The 13,044-nt window shown below is 46.1% G+C and overlaps 2 protein-coding genes across 3 annotated transcripts in view; one reads left to right on the top strand and one right to left on the bottom strand.

Annotated features, from left to right (window-relative positions):
• Positions 1-1,070: 1,070 nt before the first annotated feature.
• On the bottom strand, positions 1,071-10,400 carry PKDREJ (polycystin family receptor for egg jelly). 2 transcript variants are annotated; one of them, XM_054038519.1, is made up of 2 exons: positions 7,722-10,400; positions 1,071-4,700 (listed from the first exon to the last, which is right to left on the bottom strand). In XM_054038519.1, exons 1-2 carry the CDS (start codon positions 10,200-10,202, stop codon positions 2,187-2,189), a joined length of 4,995 nt encoding a protein of 1,664 aa, XP_053894494.1. In that variant the 5' UTR covers positions 10,203-10,400; the 3' UTR covers positions 1,071-2,186. The 2 variants fall into 2 exon arrangements, with proteins under 2 accessions (XP_053894494.1, XP_053894484.1); XM_054038509.1 differs by having other exon boundaries at positions 1,071-10,400.
• Positions 10,401-10,468: 68 nt separating this feature from the next.
• The window catches only part of LOC128842488 (tetratricopeptide repeat protein 38-like), a 39,365-nt gene continuing 36,789 nt past the window's right edge, over positions 10,469-13,044 (top strand). Inside the window, exon 1 of the mRNA XM_054038531.1 lies at positions 10,469-10,569. Coding sequence (XP_053894506.1) covers positions 10,546-10,569 — 24 coding nt within the window. The 5' untranslated portion in view covers positions 10,469-10,545. The remainder of the gene's footprint in view (positions 10,570-13,044) is intronic.

The following is a 13,044-nucleotide window of genomic DNA, read 5'->3' on the forward strand; positions in this document are numbered from 1 at the left end:
AGGGTCCTGTGGCACCTTTAAGAGTAACAGAAGTATTGGAGCATAAGCTTTCGTGGGTGAATGCCCACTTCATCAGATGCAAGCTTATGCTCCAATACTTCTGTTAGTCTTAAAGGTGCCACAGGACCCTCTGTTGCTTTTTACAGATTCAGACTAACACGGCTACCCCTCTGTTACTTGTGTTTGGAGTGTAGCAAGAAAAGGAGCTATTCACCTGGGGAGGACCCTTCTATCCTCCACATTCCTACCGAAGGGGAAACTCTGAGCTCTTATGGAATTTCTGGGACATTGAACAGTGTCATTGTAGCAGCGACCAGAAACCCAGGAGACTGAGGAGTCACAGTGAGGCTACCAAGAGCCAACCTAACTGCACTTTTGAATCCGGAGAGTCACAAGGATGATCCAACCATCCTTGGTGTGGATACTTATAAGAACACCCTTCTTTATTTAGTTTGATATTGTCTTTTAAGATGGTTACTGATTTCAGTGCTACACCACCCATCACAGACTGCGCCTAAAATCACTATTTGCCTAGGCACGTGCTGGGAGGGAGCAGTATAGTATATATTGGCTGTAAATGTTGGATGGGGGGTAGAATTTATGTATTATTCATTTTGTCTTTTATTATCCCATTCTGTTTTTTCCATTGTCCCCTATCCTGAATTTCCAATACCTAATAAAGCCCCTGTTACTGTTTTATCACTCTGGGAATTGATAGGGTTTTTTTTGGTGCTCTAACACTCCTGTTTATGAGATTGGGTGATGAATATTTTACAAGGCGCAGGCCTTCTATGTTCTCTGCACTAGAAGGAGTTTCCTTCGGTGGAGGCACCAGGCGGCCTGATAGGTGAACCCAGAACCCACACCCCTGAGGAGGAAAGAGAGAATGCTGCAGTCATGCCTCTAGATTGAGTTACGTATATATGCATTTGCTGTAGATGCATCCAGAAGATCTATCAAACTATCAATTCAAAGGAAGACATTTGAAACTGTATTCAATGCCAATTACTAACAGAATTTGGTATATGTATGCAGTTATATTGGTAAGAAATAGCCAAGTGTTCTAAGGAGGTGTTTAAAGGTTGGTTTATTCCTGAATGTTTATGATAAGATACACATTTAAAACACAAACTTGTATAAAATGTGTTCCCACAATACTGTATAATTGACTCACATCAAAAATAGACTACGAATATACAATAATGTCAGAAGCTTAGTATAGTAAAACGCCACTTTTCTGAACAGAAGGGGGAACCTGGAGTTTATTAGCTAAACAGGGACTCAACTAAGGAGAATGTTTCCATGCAAAAGTTGAACATACAATGAAAACACATACAATTAGAATTGAGGGAGAGGGGATCTGTTGTACATCAGTTTTGTACAGCAAACAAGTTACAGGGATAGAAAATATATTTTTTCTAACAAAGGTCTATGTATTTAATAATGCTTGATGTGAGAAAACAAGTCATTTCTTCTCACCTGTACCCAATTATCTGACATTCATTACTTAGTAAAACTTAACATATTGGCCAACATGCAAACAAAGTAGCAAAATATATCAGAATTCCACTAAATGCACAGTCTGAATACACAGCAAATTGTATAGGTCAAAGGTATTTGCTGATTCTTTTAAGAACCTTATAGTATTGTATTTAAATTGTCTTTGTTAGGGAAATGTAGTTTTGAAACAGTTTTTTTGCTTGCCAAATCAAATTATTATAAATTGTCCTCTCTTTTCTTTCAATGTAACATTTCTCATCCTTTAGGTTATGATTCATGAAGAAGCTTTACCGGCAGTTTCTGGGCAGGGGTATACATGCCATGACCCTGCTCCCTGTCCATTTCTAGTTTTCCATTATAGTGGATTTGCTCAGCCATTTTCAGGTGGCTTGTTGTCCAAGGCAAGGGTGACCCCATAAACTACTGAGTCCTGACCTGCTGCCTATGAAATGTTATAGGAACTGATGCCTAATTTAAAATACTATGGAAACTGTCTCAAAGGATTCTGAGGTAAATCTGAGGAGGACCAATAGTGAGTGGCTGTATGTTGAGAATTCCCTAATGTCACAAGTTAACTCAGAGTATTTATGAGCACTGATTTGGGAAATATTAGAGGATAAATTATTATTGTTATTATTATACTGTTTTTTAAAAAATTGTTTATTGCACATAAAAATCTGCATTACTCATATGACAAGATAAACCATTTTCTTGCCATTTATTTTTTTGGTCTTTAGCCCTAAGTGTCGGTGGCTATACCTCTGAGCTTGCCCATACAGTACACTATTTAAAAGATCTGGATCACTTGCTGATGGTGTCCTACAGGTGATAAAATACCATATCCTTCTGATCTTATGAACTAGAAAAGTAATCACCTCCGCTTCATCAGATGGTTCTTCATATACAGGTTGTTTCATATCCTCATAGGCAGACATAATCACAGCTTGAAATAAATTGATCAAGACACAGATCATCACCAGCATAAAGGAGGCTAGGAAAAGACCACCCAGCAACCGGTTGGATGTAAAAGCAGTGTCCTTAAAAGCTGAAACACAATAGGAGAAGACAGTCTGAGCTGAATGAATCATATTATTATAATTCCATTCATGTTGGCCAAACACTAGGTAGCCAAAAGCCATGTATACAAAAAAGTACACTGCCACCACAAGTGCCATAGAACAGATTCCAGGAAGAGCTGCCAAGATGGATCTTTGTGCCAGGCGCACATCATAAAAGAATCTGGAATACCTGAGAGTTTTCAAAACTATGAGAAATGCCAAAAAGCCCATAATTATCCTCAAGGTCTGATCTACGTGAGAAACTGTATGGAAAGGAATGAAATCATTTGGATTAAGTAAGTAAAACTTTACTATATCAGCCCCCATCTTAAATTTGATGACTTGCAGAAAAACAAAAAAGAAAAACACTGACTTTAGACCAAAATTGATTAAGTTGGAAACATTTTTAATATACTTTGTCCTTTCTTGGCGTATGATGTGAATTTCATCCATGATATAAATGAGGAGAAAAGCAAGAACAGTTATAAACACAAAAATTTGTGTTCTGCTTTGCTGCTGGAAAATTGGGAGCGTGAAAGAATGTACTGACAAGCTTGTGTTTATGAGCCCAAAATGAGAAACTTCAAATATGACCGAGATGCTGCAAAATAAATGTACATCTGGATTAAATGTAGTTAGTTCAATAATCACAGCCCATGTCTCTTCATCAAGCCAATTGCTATTTTGTAAAACATCCAGCCTTTTTGTTGAATTAGGCCGCTGTTCTGCAGGGAAGAAGTAAAAAGTGTATCCCCCTGGTCCATATGTGTATAATTCTCCATATGAGTAATACACCCACTGATTTCTGTTTGACTGGTATGTAAACCCTACATAGTTGCCGGTGTCACTAGTAACAGATCTGTTGGCAACCTTTGTCCAGGACCCAACATAGTCTCCTCTCTCTTCAGGGTCACTGCCATATTTATGAAGACAATGGCTTTTACTGATCACAAATTTATTTACAAAGCTGTGAGGATGGAAACATTTTTTCTCAGTACTTTTTGCCCTTACTTGCCTCATCCTTGGCAAACCTAGGATTTTGGACCAGCTGTCAGAAAGAAAAGTTGGTTGGTGATTATTGTGGATCAAAGGCAAAAAGACATTATTCACCCACAAGTAAATGTGTTCTAGTTTGTCCACGTTGGAGAGCTTGAGAGAAAACTGTTTATGAATAACTTGATTGTAGTAAAAGCTGTTGGTGTTTTCTGTGGAATAGGCAATATTTAATACTAGGGTTAAAAAGACAAAGTGACTGACAATGTCCTTTAGGAAGATGAAAACTTTGCTTTTAATTTTCTCTCTTTTCCTCATGATTGTCATTTCATCCTCTTCTAAGGGCTGATACTGCTTGGTGCCTCTGAGTCTGATAATTTCATAGTGCATCTCTCTCATCTCATCTGCATCCATAGTAACTTCATCCAACCTAATCTCAAGGAAATTTTCCCTTGTTGACCAAGGGATGTTTTCACAGTACTTTGGATAAATTGTACTCAGGGCTGAGAAAAGAATGATTTTTAGAGTTTGAAGAAGAAACACACTCTCAAAAAATGAGGTTGTTGATGCTAAAAGCCACTCTAATGAAGTTTTGTAGCCATAGGACAGACCATATAATACGATGAAAAATGATGACACCCCTGCTACAACTATGACCAATATCCAAGAGACATAGACACACCACCAACAAAAAGTTATCTGTGGCCTTTTGCGAAAGAGCATGAAGGGGATGTTTAGTGGTTTTCTTTCTTTCTGAATGCTGGCATCCTTTTCTTCTGCATAATTATTACTGAAATTGGAGTTTGGCGGTTGGGTCTGTTGCGTTTTAGCCTTTGCAGTTGAAGTATCAGCTGCATTTTCCTCCTCTGCTGCAATTGCATTTGCAGCACCCTCAGAGATTATGCAATTACTCCACATTTTTGGTGTTCTTTGTTTTCTTTTCTTACCAAAATATTGCAAACTATACGAATCATTAGCATTGGAACAGTTCTCTAGAGAATTGCTACTCACAGATTGTGTAGAAGCTTCTGCAAGGTACCATTTTTGCAGACGTTCCTTCCAGTTCCTAAGGTTTCCAGACATGAAGGGTGAACTTTCCTTTGGGTGATTCTGAGCTGCATTACGTGGAGAAGGCTCCTTCTGTGAATACTTAAACAAGGCAGTTATAATCATTTGCACAGGGATGGTAACCAAAGCACTTTCAATTCCTATTATTACTGATATCAAATATCGTAAGTGTATTGAAACAACTTCTTTATTCTTATCGGCATTAAAGAACATAATGTTAATAAGTAGGGTACACAATAGTACTGCTAAACAGCAAGATAATCTTTGGAGTCTGTTGAAAGAGCCAGTGACAACCTGAGCAAAAACAGATAACCATATGTGACTATCTACAAGGTCATTGGCAATATTTATAAAAAAATAGTCCATTTTGGCCAAAGGTACTCTTGGGTGTGTAACAACAAATGACCTTTCTAGTAAGCGATCGTCCTTATCGAGAGCAAGCCATTTCCTGCAAATAAACAGCCAGAATTCTTTAGTATACATATTTTCAACTTTTACTCTACTTAAGAACCAGTCAGGAGAAGAACCTCCGTTATTGTGCCAGACCCTAAGGGAATAAATGTCTCCTAAATCATTCTTGGTAGTTAGCAGAAAAGTATCAATGCCTCCTCGAATGAATGACGGATAATTCGGGTGCAGTAAGTGATGCACGTCACTGGTGCCATTTTGGCCTATGAGTTGGAGAAAAACATCTGCTGTGGTTCCAGCTCCCAAGCGACTGCCTGTGTATAAAGTGACCAAGTAGCACACTTTATCAAAGGGGTCATTGTCTTGCAGGACTATAACTTTGTCCCTGCTAACTTTATCAGTCCGGTCTTTTCTCAGGGCCCAGACAGCCAGGAGAAAATAGACTAAAAAAATGAAAAGCACTGTTAAGAGGGTCACTGCGTTTTTGTGTATTTTTGCTAAAAGGGATTTTTCCAGATCCACTGGGTTGGGGATCACAAATACTTTGGAGGCCAAGAACTTGATATTGAATTTGGGGGAACTGGGTATGGTGCGGCTTGCTGTTCTCTTGGTGCGCTGCTTCACCTTGCAGATGCAATGTATCCTTTGCCAGCTAGTAAGAGGGCCAAGAACACATGTACCTTCTTTCCACTGACTCTGCACTCCATCTAGGTCTAAGCAGGCAGCATTAAAAAGGGATATGCTCACCAATCTGTTGTTTCTGTACCTTACAATAGATTGTGATTGCAAGATAATGGAGATGTTCCATTTATCTGTCCCGCTGCCTGGGGCTGTGGCCCTCAGCAGTGACTGTGGGAGACAGATAACATAAGGAGCCTTAATCGCACAATCTATGTTATTTGACTTATTCCCACTTGCAACTGCAAGCTCATTGTGAGAAGCAAAAAAAGAAACTATAGGAGAGGTGTGGGTGACATTAACACCTACGTATATAAATACCTTGAAAGAAACTTTTAATTTAGTCAAAATCTGGATAAATACATCCTTGGAGTTTCTGTCCACTGCAAAACTAAATCCTCCAGTTGTTTTTGGGAGGGTTTTATCAGGCCCTATTGTCAATTTAAAAGTGGCAGACTTCTTGTCTTTTCTAGCAATAATCACTTCTGCTATTGCAGGCATGATCCCTATTATGTCACCATTCACCTTGGTTCCTGTCATTTTGAACCCAGTGACTGTTGTTACAATATCTGACCTATATGCCAACCAAGGGAAGGGGTTCTCTTCAAACTCATAAAATACAGTAGAAATCACAGCATCTATTGGCAATTCCGAATGATCCCCCTGCTTCAGTGTTGGATAAAAGCAATTCTTGCAGTCTTTTTTGGCGGAGAAAGTATTTGTGACATCCCACTTTTCATCTTTCTTTAAATTAATGTTCCAGCTTTTGGCCTCCATTACAGTTTCATTTTCTCCAGGGACTTTGCCTTGTAAAACTATTTCTGCTAAAGTCTCCATGACGGAGAAGGTTTGTTTAACTGCATGCACATTGACATTGTTGAGGTCTAAAAGAGAAGCTTTCAGGACATTGGACAGGCCTGTTAGTATACCAGTGCTCAGAAGCTCTGCTTGTTCAGACCCAAGGCTTTTATCCCTGAACCCTTTTAGTGCTTCACTCACTTCTTTCAATTTTTGAATGGCAAGCTGTTGTGACGCTCTATTTACTTCAGTGACTTCCTGTGTTAATTCCGAAATACAAGCAACTACTTGATTTACTTCCATTACATTGGCAGTAGGAATACTCAAAGACTGATTAAGAAGGCTTTCCCTAAATTCAGCCTTAGACACCTGGATAGTTGGTGCAGTTTTAATATCATTTAAAATTGAGGCAACCATATAAACCAAATATCCTACATTTAAATAATCTCTAATTTGAAGCAACGCTGTCATTGGTGCACTTGATCCACTGGTTAAAGCAAGCAGTTCGTTAAGCATAATATCTGTCGGTCTACTTTTGGCTGGATCCTGCACTGTTGTGTGTAAAGTTACTTGGGAAAATGCCCCAAGGGAATCATACACTTGAACATAGATTGTCAAAGTATACTTCTTAGATGGTACACCAATGGGGAGAAAAGATGGAGGAGTTTTAGGCTGATAGCCAAAATACACTATTGTCCCCAATGTATTCTCCTCTAAAGAAGTTATTCTACTGCTTTTCAATAAATCTGAGGCTGCTATTACTTTATATGTAAGAGGTAAATTTTTATCTGAAAATCCACTACACTGAACAATGAATTTTGTCAGGAATGCAACACCGCTGGTTGGACTGACAGTACACTTTCCAATCCTAGGTGGAGAATTTACATAAAATGAGTGCCTGGAGGTTGATGACCTACCACCCCAAGTGGTTATTTTTAGGAGAAGAGTGTATGACCGGTCTGCAATATTCATAAAAGTTAAAGCATGTATAGACAGGTATGCACTAGACTTCCCTGTTGAAGTTTTGGAAGCCCAATCAAATTTAACTTCAGTGAAACTTGCTGAAAAAAGTGACCAGTGATAGACTGGTCGACTAGTCATTCTACAGTTTAGGCATTTTCCAGACAATGTAAATCTATCTGTTGGAATTAGAATTTTACCACAATTTTCAATGCATATAACGTTCAGAACAGGTGGAGATCCAGGCCTCACACTTACGGTTTGGTCAGCATAACTCTTTCTGTTATCCTTTTGAATGACCAAACGAAAATGGTACACAGTATTTCCTTGAAGGGTTTCTGGCAAAACAGTCTGAGTAGGACCAGAAAACTTTATCCATTTCAAATCTACCTGGTTTGGATGACAGGTCCCATTTGTACTCACTGTCATGTTTGCATAATCTGATACACGTTTTGTACAGTACCAAGTAAATGTGAGCCCCTCTAATCGGTCCACTGAATCAGGATCAGAGGAAGTAGATCCATCCAGAGTCCAATGATCAGAAAACCCCACTGTCCGGAAGGTGCCTCCAGCAATGACTGCCACCAGGTCACTCTTCTCGACCTGAACAAAAACTGTATCTGAGCCTTCCAAAACACCCTCAGATGCAATTATTTTAACAGAGAAATTAAACAGATACAAGCCATAATCTAAACTAAAGCTGGGAATTGGTAAAATGAGCATCTGTCTTCTCCAGATGAGGGGTGGATTTAAAGGTTTTGTCCAGTCTGGAATAGTCGTGACATTTTGAACACCATAGATTTTCCAGATTGCTTCTGTACGTACAAGATCCGTGCAGTTAACTTGCAATTTGGCATACAGGATAAGTTGTAACCCTTTTTTAGTACGTATGATGGGGTAAACAAGATCAGGCTTCTGGATTCTCAAACGCTCTATGAAACAAGGTTTTTTCTGACAAGACACCAGTGACTCCATGACCTTTGAAGCATAAGTGTTGACTGTGACTTTTAAAACAGCAGGTGTAAGTCCACTTCTGGTACAATTCACTTTTGCCACAAACCCTGTGTATAGGGCAGGATTAAAAGGTAAAACAGAGCGACGGACAAAGCGGGCTGCATTTCTGACATGATCATCATAAGTATAAGTATTGTTCTGGATGACGTACTCTTTTCTTGACCCAAACAGCTGCAGGTTGAAGGTCCACTCACACTGCAGCATCGGATGTTGCACAGGAATAAACCACACAATGTAGATCAAACTCCGCAAAAAAGAAGGACCACTGTTGAAAATGTGGACTTCTATATCTCTGTCCACTAGAGACCTAAACAGGGCTCCTTTCCGGTTCAGATACAAGTGCATGTTGAACTTGTACCATTGCAACCTCACAAACTCAATCGTGAGCAAGAAGGAAAGGCTCTGCTGCTGGAAGAATATATAATGGGTGTTGAAGCCATCATCAGGGGCACTGGCATTGTTTGCTTGGGTGGTGTAATAAAGTCCATGGTTGCGGCTAAAAATGTAAGTGCCAGTCTTGGTCTTCTGGGCATTAAGGGTGAGGTAGGTGGGAGTTTCACTGTTCACTGTCAGGCCCAGCGTAGCATTGGAGAAACTCAGCTCCCCTGCTAGATCCCCACACCATTCTCCATCAACATGGAAGTAGATGCTGGCCAGCGCCATTTCACTAGCCTGCCGGGGCATGGAGTCAGCACAGAAGTTGCTCCGCAAGGCATAAGGATTATAGGAGGCTGACCAGCCCTCCGTCCCCTGCATGTCCAGCAGCCTATATGCCAGTGTCCTGGGGCCAAGGGGCTGTAGCCTCCAGGAGAGGCTGAGGGGTTGGTAAGGAAGGCTAAACAGCTTAGAGTGGGCACTGAGGACATGCAGCAGAGCCGGCTCCACCCTCAGGGTGAGGCTGAGGCTGATCTGAGGCCCCCGCTCCATGCTGATTGAAGCAATGTAGAGACCACGGCGGGTATAGTGCACGGTCAGGCGGTAGCTGTAGTAGGAGGCACAGACCTGGTGCAATTCAGCTCTTGGGTAGGCAGCGGGTGGGAGCAGCTTGTGGTGCTGGTTGCTAGGAATGAGGAGTGCAGCAGGGCTGCCCCCGCGGCTGCTGAAGCGGTAGCGCCAGGCTGAGCTCTTGAGGCGTGCACACCAGCCCAGCTGCACGGGCTGCCACTCCAGGATGGGGGGTTGCGGGGGCCAAAGCAGGAAGAGCCGCACATCCTGCCCGGAGACCTCGATGCTCAGGTTGCGGTGCAGACACGTAGGCACGGCACACGAGGCCGACTCACACTGCACCGTGATGCGGCTTGAGGCCCAGGGTGGAGCAGGGCCCCCCCCAGCCAGGCCCGGTCCCAGCAGTGCCCTGCCTGACCAGCGAGACGTGTCCTGCACCCAGGCCGCGTCCCGGTACCAGCGGCAGCGCGGTGGGGGCGGCAGTTGTGTCTCTCCCTCCTGGGCGCCTGACACTGCTCCCGGGGCCCGCGCATAGCGCAGCTCGATGGGCCCATCCCACAGGCACGAGGCCCAGACCTCGCTGTCCTGGCGCCGATAGACGCGTCCGTGCGGGCCCGAGCAGGTGACCCGCAGTGGCGGGAGCTGGAAGCGCCGGGGGCCCGCAGCCGCCCGGCACGGGGGGCCGCAGCAGCCCAGCAGCTGCAGGAGGAGGCCGCGGAGCAGCAGCGGAGGCATGGCGGTGGCGGGCCCAGGGGTGGTCCCGGGCCCGGGAACAGACATCTTCCAACGGCTCCAACTGCCACGGAGCAGCCGCTGCGCAGCCCGGAATTCCCCGCGCCCCGGCACGGCCGGGAGCCCCCGATCTCCCCATTGCCCCCCGGTGCGGCCCTATCCCGCCCCCGCGTTTTATGTGGCGCCCAAATCCCTCCCTTCCCTGGTCTGGGGCGCCGGGCCGGGCCGAGCCGGGCTCTCCCGCAGCCGGCTGGGGCGCGGCGCTGTGACCTCCAGGGGCCGCTACCCGCTCCGCGGAGCCCGATCCACCCGTGCCCCGCCCCCCGGGGAGGTGTCTCCCTGCTGGGGGCGGGCCCGGCGCAGCCCGAGGGGCAGAGAAGGGGCCGGGAACATGGTGCCGCTGAGAGACTGCAAGGTGAGGGGGGAGCCGCCGCCGCCGCCGCCCTGGGGCCCGCGCGCTGCGATGGGCTGGGGGGAGCGGGGGGGGTCTCTTCCTACCAGGTGCAGTTCGTGGGGCAGGTTGGTTGGTCGCCCCCCAACAAACACCACAACCTGCCCCCGCACCCACAGAGACATGGGGCTGGACGGGAGCTGGAGCGGCGGCTTCGTCCGGTTCCAGGCGCGGGCAGCGCCAAGTGACCCTTGAGCCTCCCGACAGGCGATTCTGCCGCCTGTTCTGAAATACCATGAATACAAGCGGCCGTTTGCTTTCCGCAATCACGGAGGGTTTTGTGGTGGTGACTTACCCCATGGCTCCTGGGTCCCAGCCCCAATTCTGCCCCAGCCTGCCTTTTGCAAGCCCTTCACTTCTCCCTGCCTCAGGCTCCCTGGCTTAAAGTGGGGGATAACAGACAGTGCATCTGTCTCACAGGGATGCCAGACACGCAAGGGGGGTGAAGTAATATCTTTCAGTGGACAGACCTCTGGTGGTGAAAGAGGCAAGCTGTCCAGCTACATCAGGGGTGAACAAACTACAGCCCGCCAGCCAGATCCGGCCCGCAAGCTCCCACTGGAGAGCAGCGTCTGGGACTTGCCCCACTCTGGCGCTCCAGCTAGGGCGCAGGGTCGGGGGCCGCTCCACGCAGCTTCCAGAAGCTGTGGCATGGCCCCACTCTGGCTCCTATGCACTCCAATGGCCCCATCCGGTGCTCCAATGGGAACTGCAGGGACCGGTGCCTGCAGATGGGGCAGCGCGCAGAGCCGCCTGGCCGCGCTTCCAGGTAGGAGCCAGAGAAGGGACTTGCTGCTGCTTCTGGGAGCCACTTGCGGTAAGCGCCGCTCGGAGCCTGCACCCCTGAGCCTCTCCCCATGCCCCAACCCCCTGCCCCAGCCCTGATCTGCCTCCCACCCTCTGAACCCCTCAGCCCCAGCCCAGAGCACCCTCCTGCACCCCAAACTCCTAATCCCCATCCCCAGCCCAGAGCCTGCACCCCCCACCAGAGCCCTCACCCCCTCCTGCACCTCAACCCCAATTTTGTGAGCATTCATGACCCACCGTACAATTTCTATTTTGTAGCTCAAAAGCTTGTATGTTTCATCAGTAGAAGTTGGTCCAATAAAAGATATTACCTCAGCCACCTTGTCTGGCTAATTTTCTGGGGTCAACATGGCTACAAAAGTGCAAACAATCACAGGGATGCTGTGTTGCTACTTGTGTGTGTGAAATGTTTTGAGACATTTGGGTGAAAAATTTTGTGTGTGTCCTGTTCAGCTGGCTTTGGGGTGGTGGTGGTGGGGGGAATGTTAATGATCAAGCACAATATCTATAATGGGAAATGCGGGAGAGTGAAACAGGCTAAAGTTTTCAGCATATAGTGGAAAGCTGGAAAGGGAGAGGAGCAGGGCCGTCCTTAGCCATAGGCAGAACAGGCAACTGCCTAGGACACCACGCTACCTGGGGGCACCGCTCTGCCCGGAGCCCGGACAGACGGGAAGCAGTGGAGCATTTAACAGCAGGGCTGCTGAGTCCTAGAGAGAGCCGAATGCAGCACAGTCTGAGGGAGGGGATTGGCTGCTGGGGTCTCTGGGAAGGGAAGGGGAGGGGTGGGGGAAGGAACTCACCTGTGAGTGTGACTCTTTCCCCTGGTGTGAGGGTGAGGCAGGCTCGGCAGCTCTGGCACCAGTATCCTTTGTTGTCCCCAGGGCTGGCTCCAGGTTTTCTGCCGCCCCAAGTGGCAAAAAAAAAAAAAAGCCGCGGCAGCACGATTGCGCCGTTCCACTCTTCGGTGGCAATTGGGTGGCAGGTCCTTCGCTCCGAGAGGGACTGAGGGACCCGCCACCGAATTACTGCGCTGCAGACCCAGACGTGCCGCCCCGATAGCGGCTGGAGTGCCGCCCTTTGGTATTGGCAGCCTCAAGAACCTGCTTCTTTAGCTGGTGCCTGGAGCCAGCCCTATTTCCCACTTATTCTGTAGCTACATCTGTCATGCTTCCCCACTCCTTCACAATTCTGCAGTGCAATTTCCTTTGTTCCCCTTGCTTTTATCCATAATGGCTGTTCAGTAAAACCACTTTTCCCTGGCTGATGGAATTGATCTGCAAAGGGATTTATTAAATGCAGCATTTGTCAGAGCTGTTTTTTAAAAGATATTTAAAACCCACTTGCTTTACACTCAAAGGGAATATTTGTGCTTAGGCTTGTGCATCCAGTGTGCCTTCTTGGTGGCTAGTAAGAGGTAATAAGATGACAATTATTCCTTTGAGGTCATGGATTAGTCCAGGAAAGGAGAGACGAATTAGGTGGCCCATGCTAGGAGATTCCCTATGCATCTACCGGGGGGGGGGGGGGGGGAAGAGAAGAGATGGAGGGCAGGGAATAAGTCAGTTCAGCCTGCTTATGGAGCTACAGCAATAACTGCAGTTGTGTATCCAGTTGTGTATCCCCACTCTA

The sequence above is a fragment of the Malaclemys terrapin genome, chromosome 1 (assembly GCF_027887155.1).
Source record: "Malaclemys terrapin pileata isolate rMalTer1 chromosome 1, rMalTer1.hap1, whole genome shotgun sequence".
In the NCBI taxonomy this organism is placed as follows: Eukaryota; Metazoa; Chordata; order Testudines; family Emydidae; genus Malaclemys; species Malaclemys terrapin.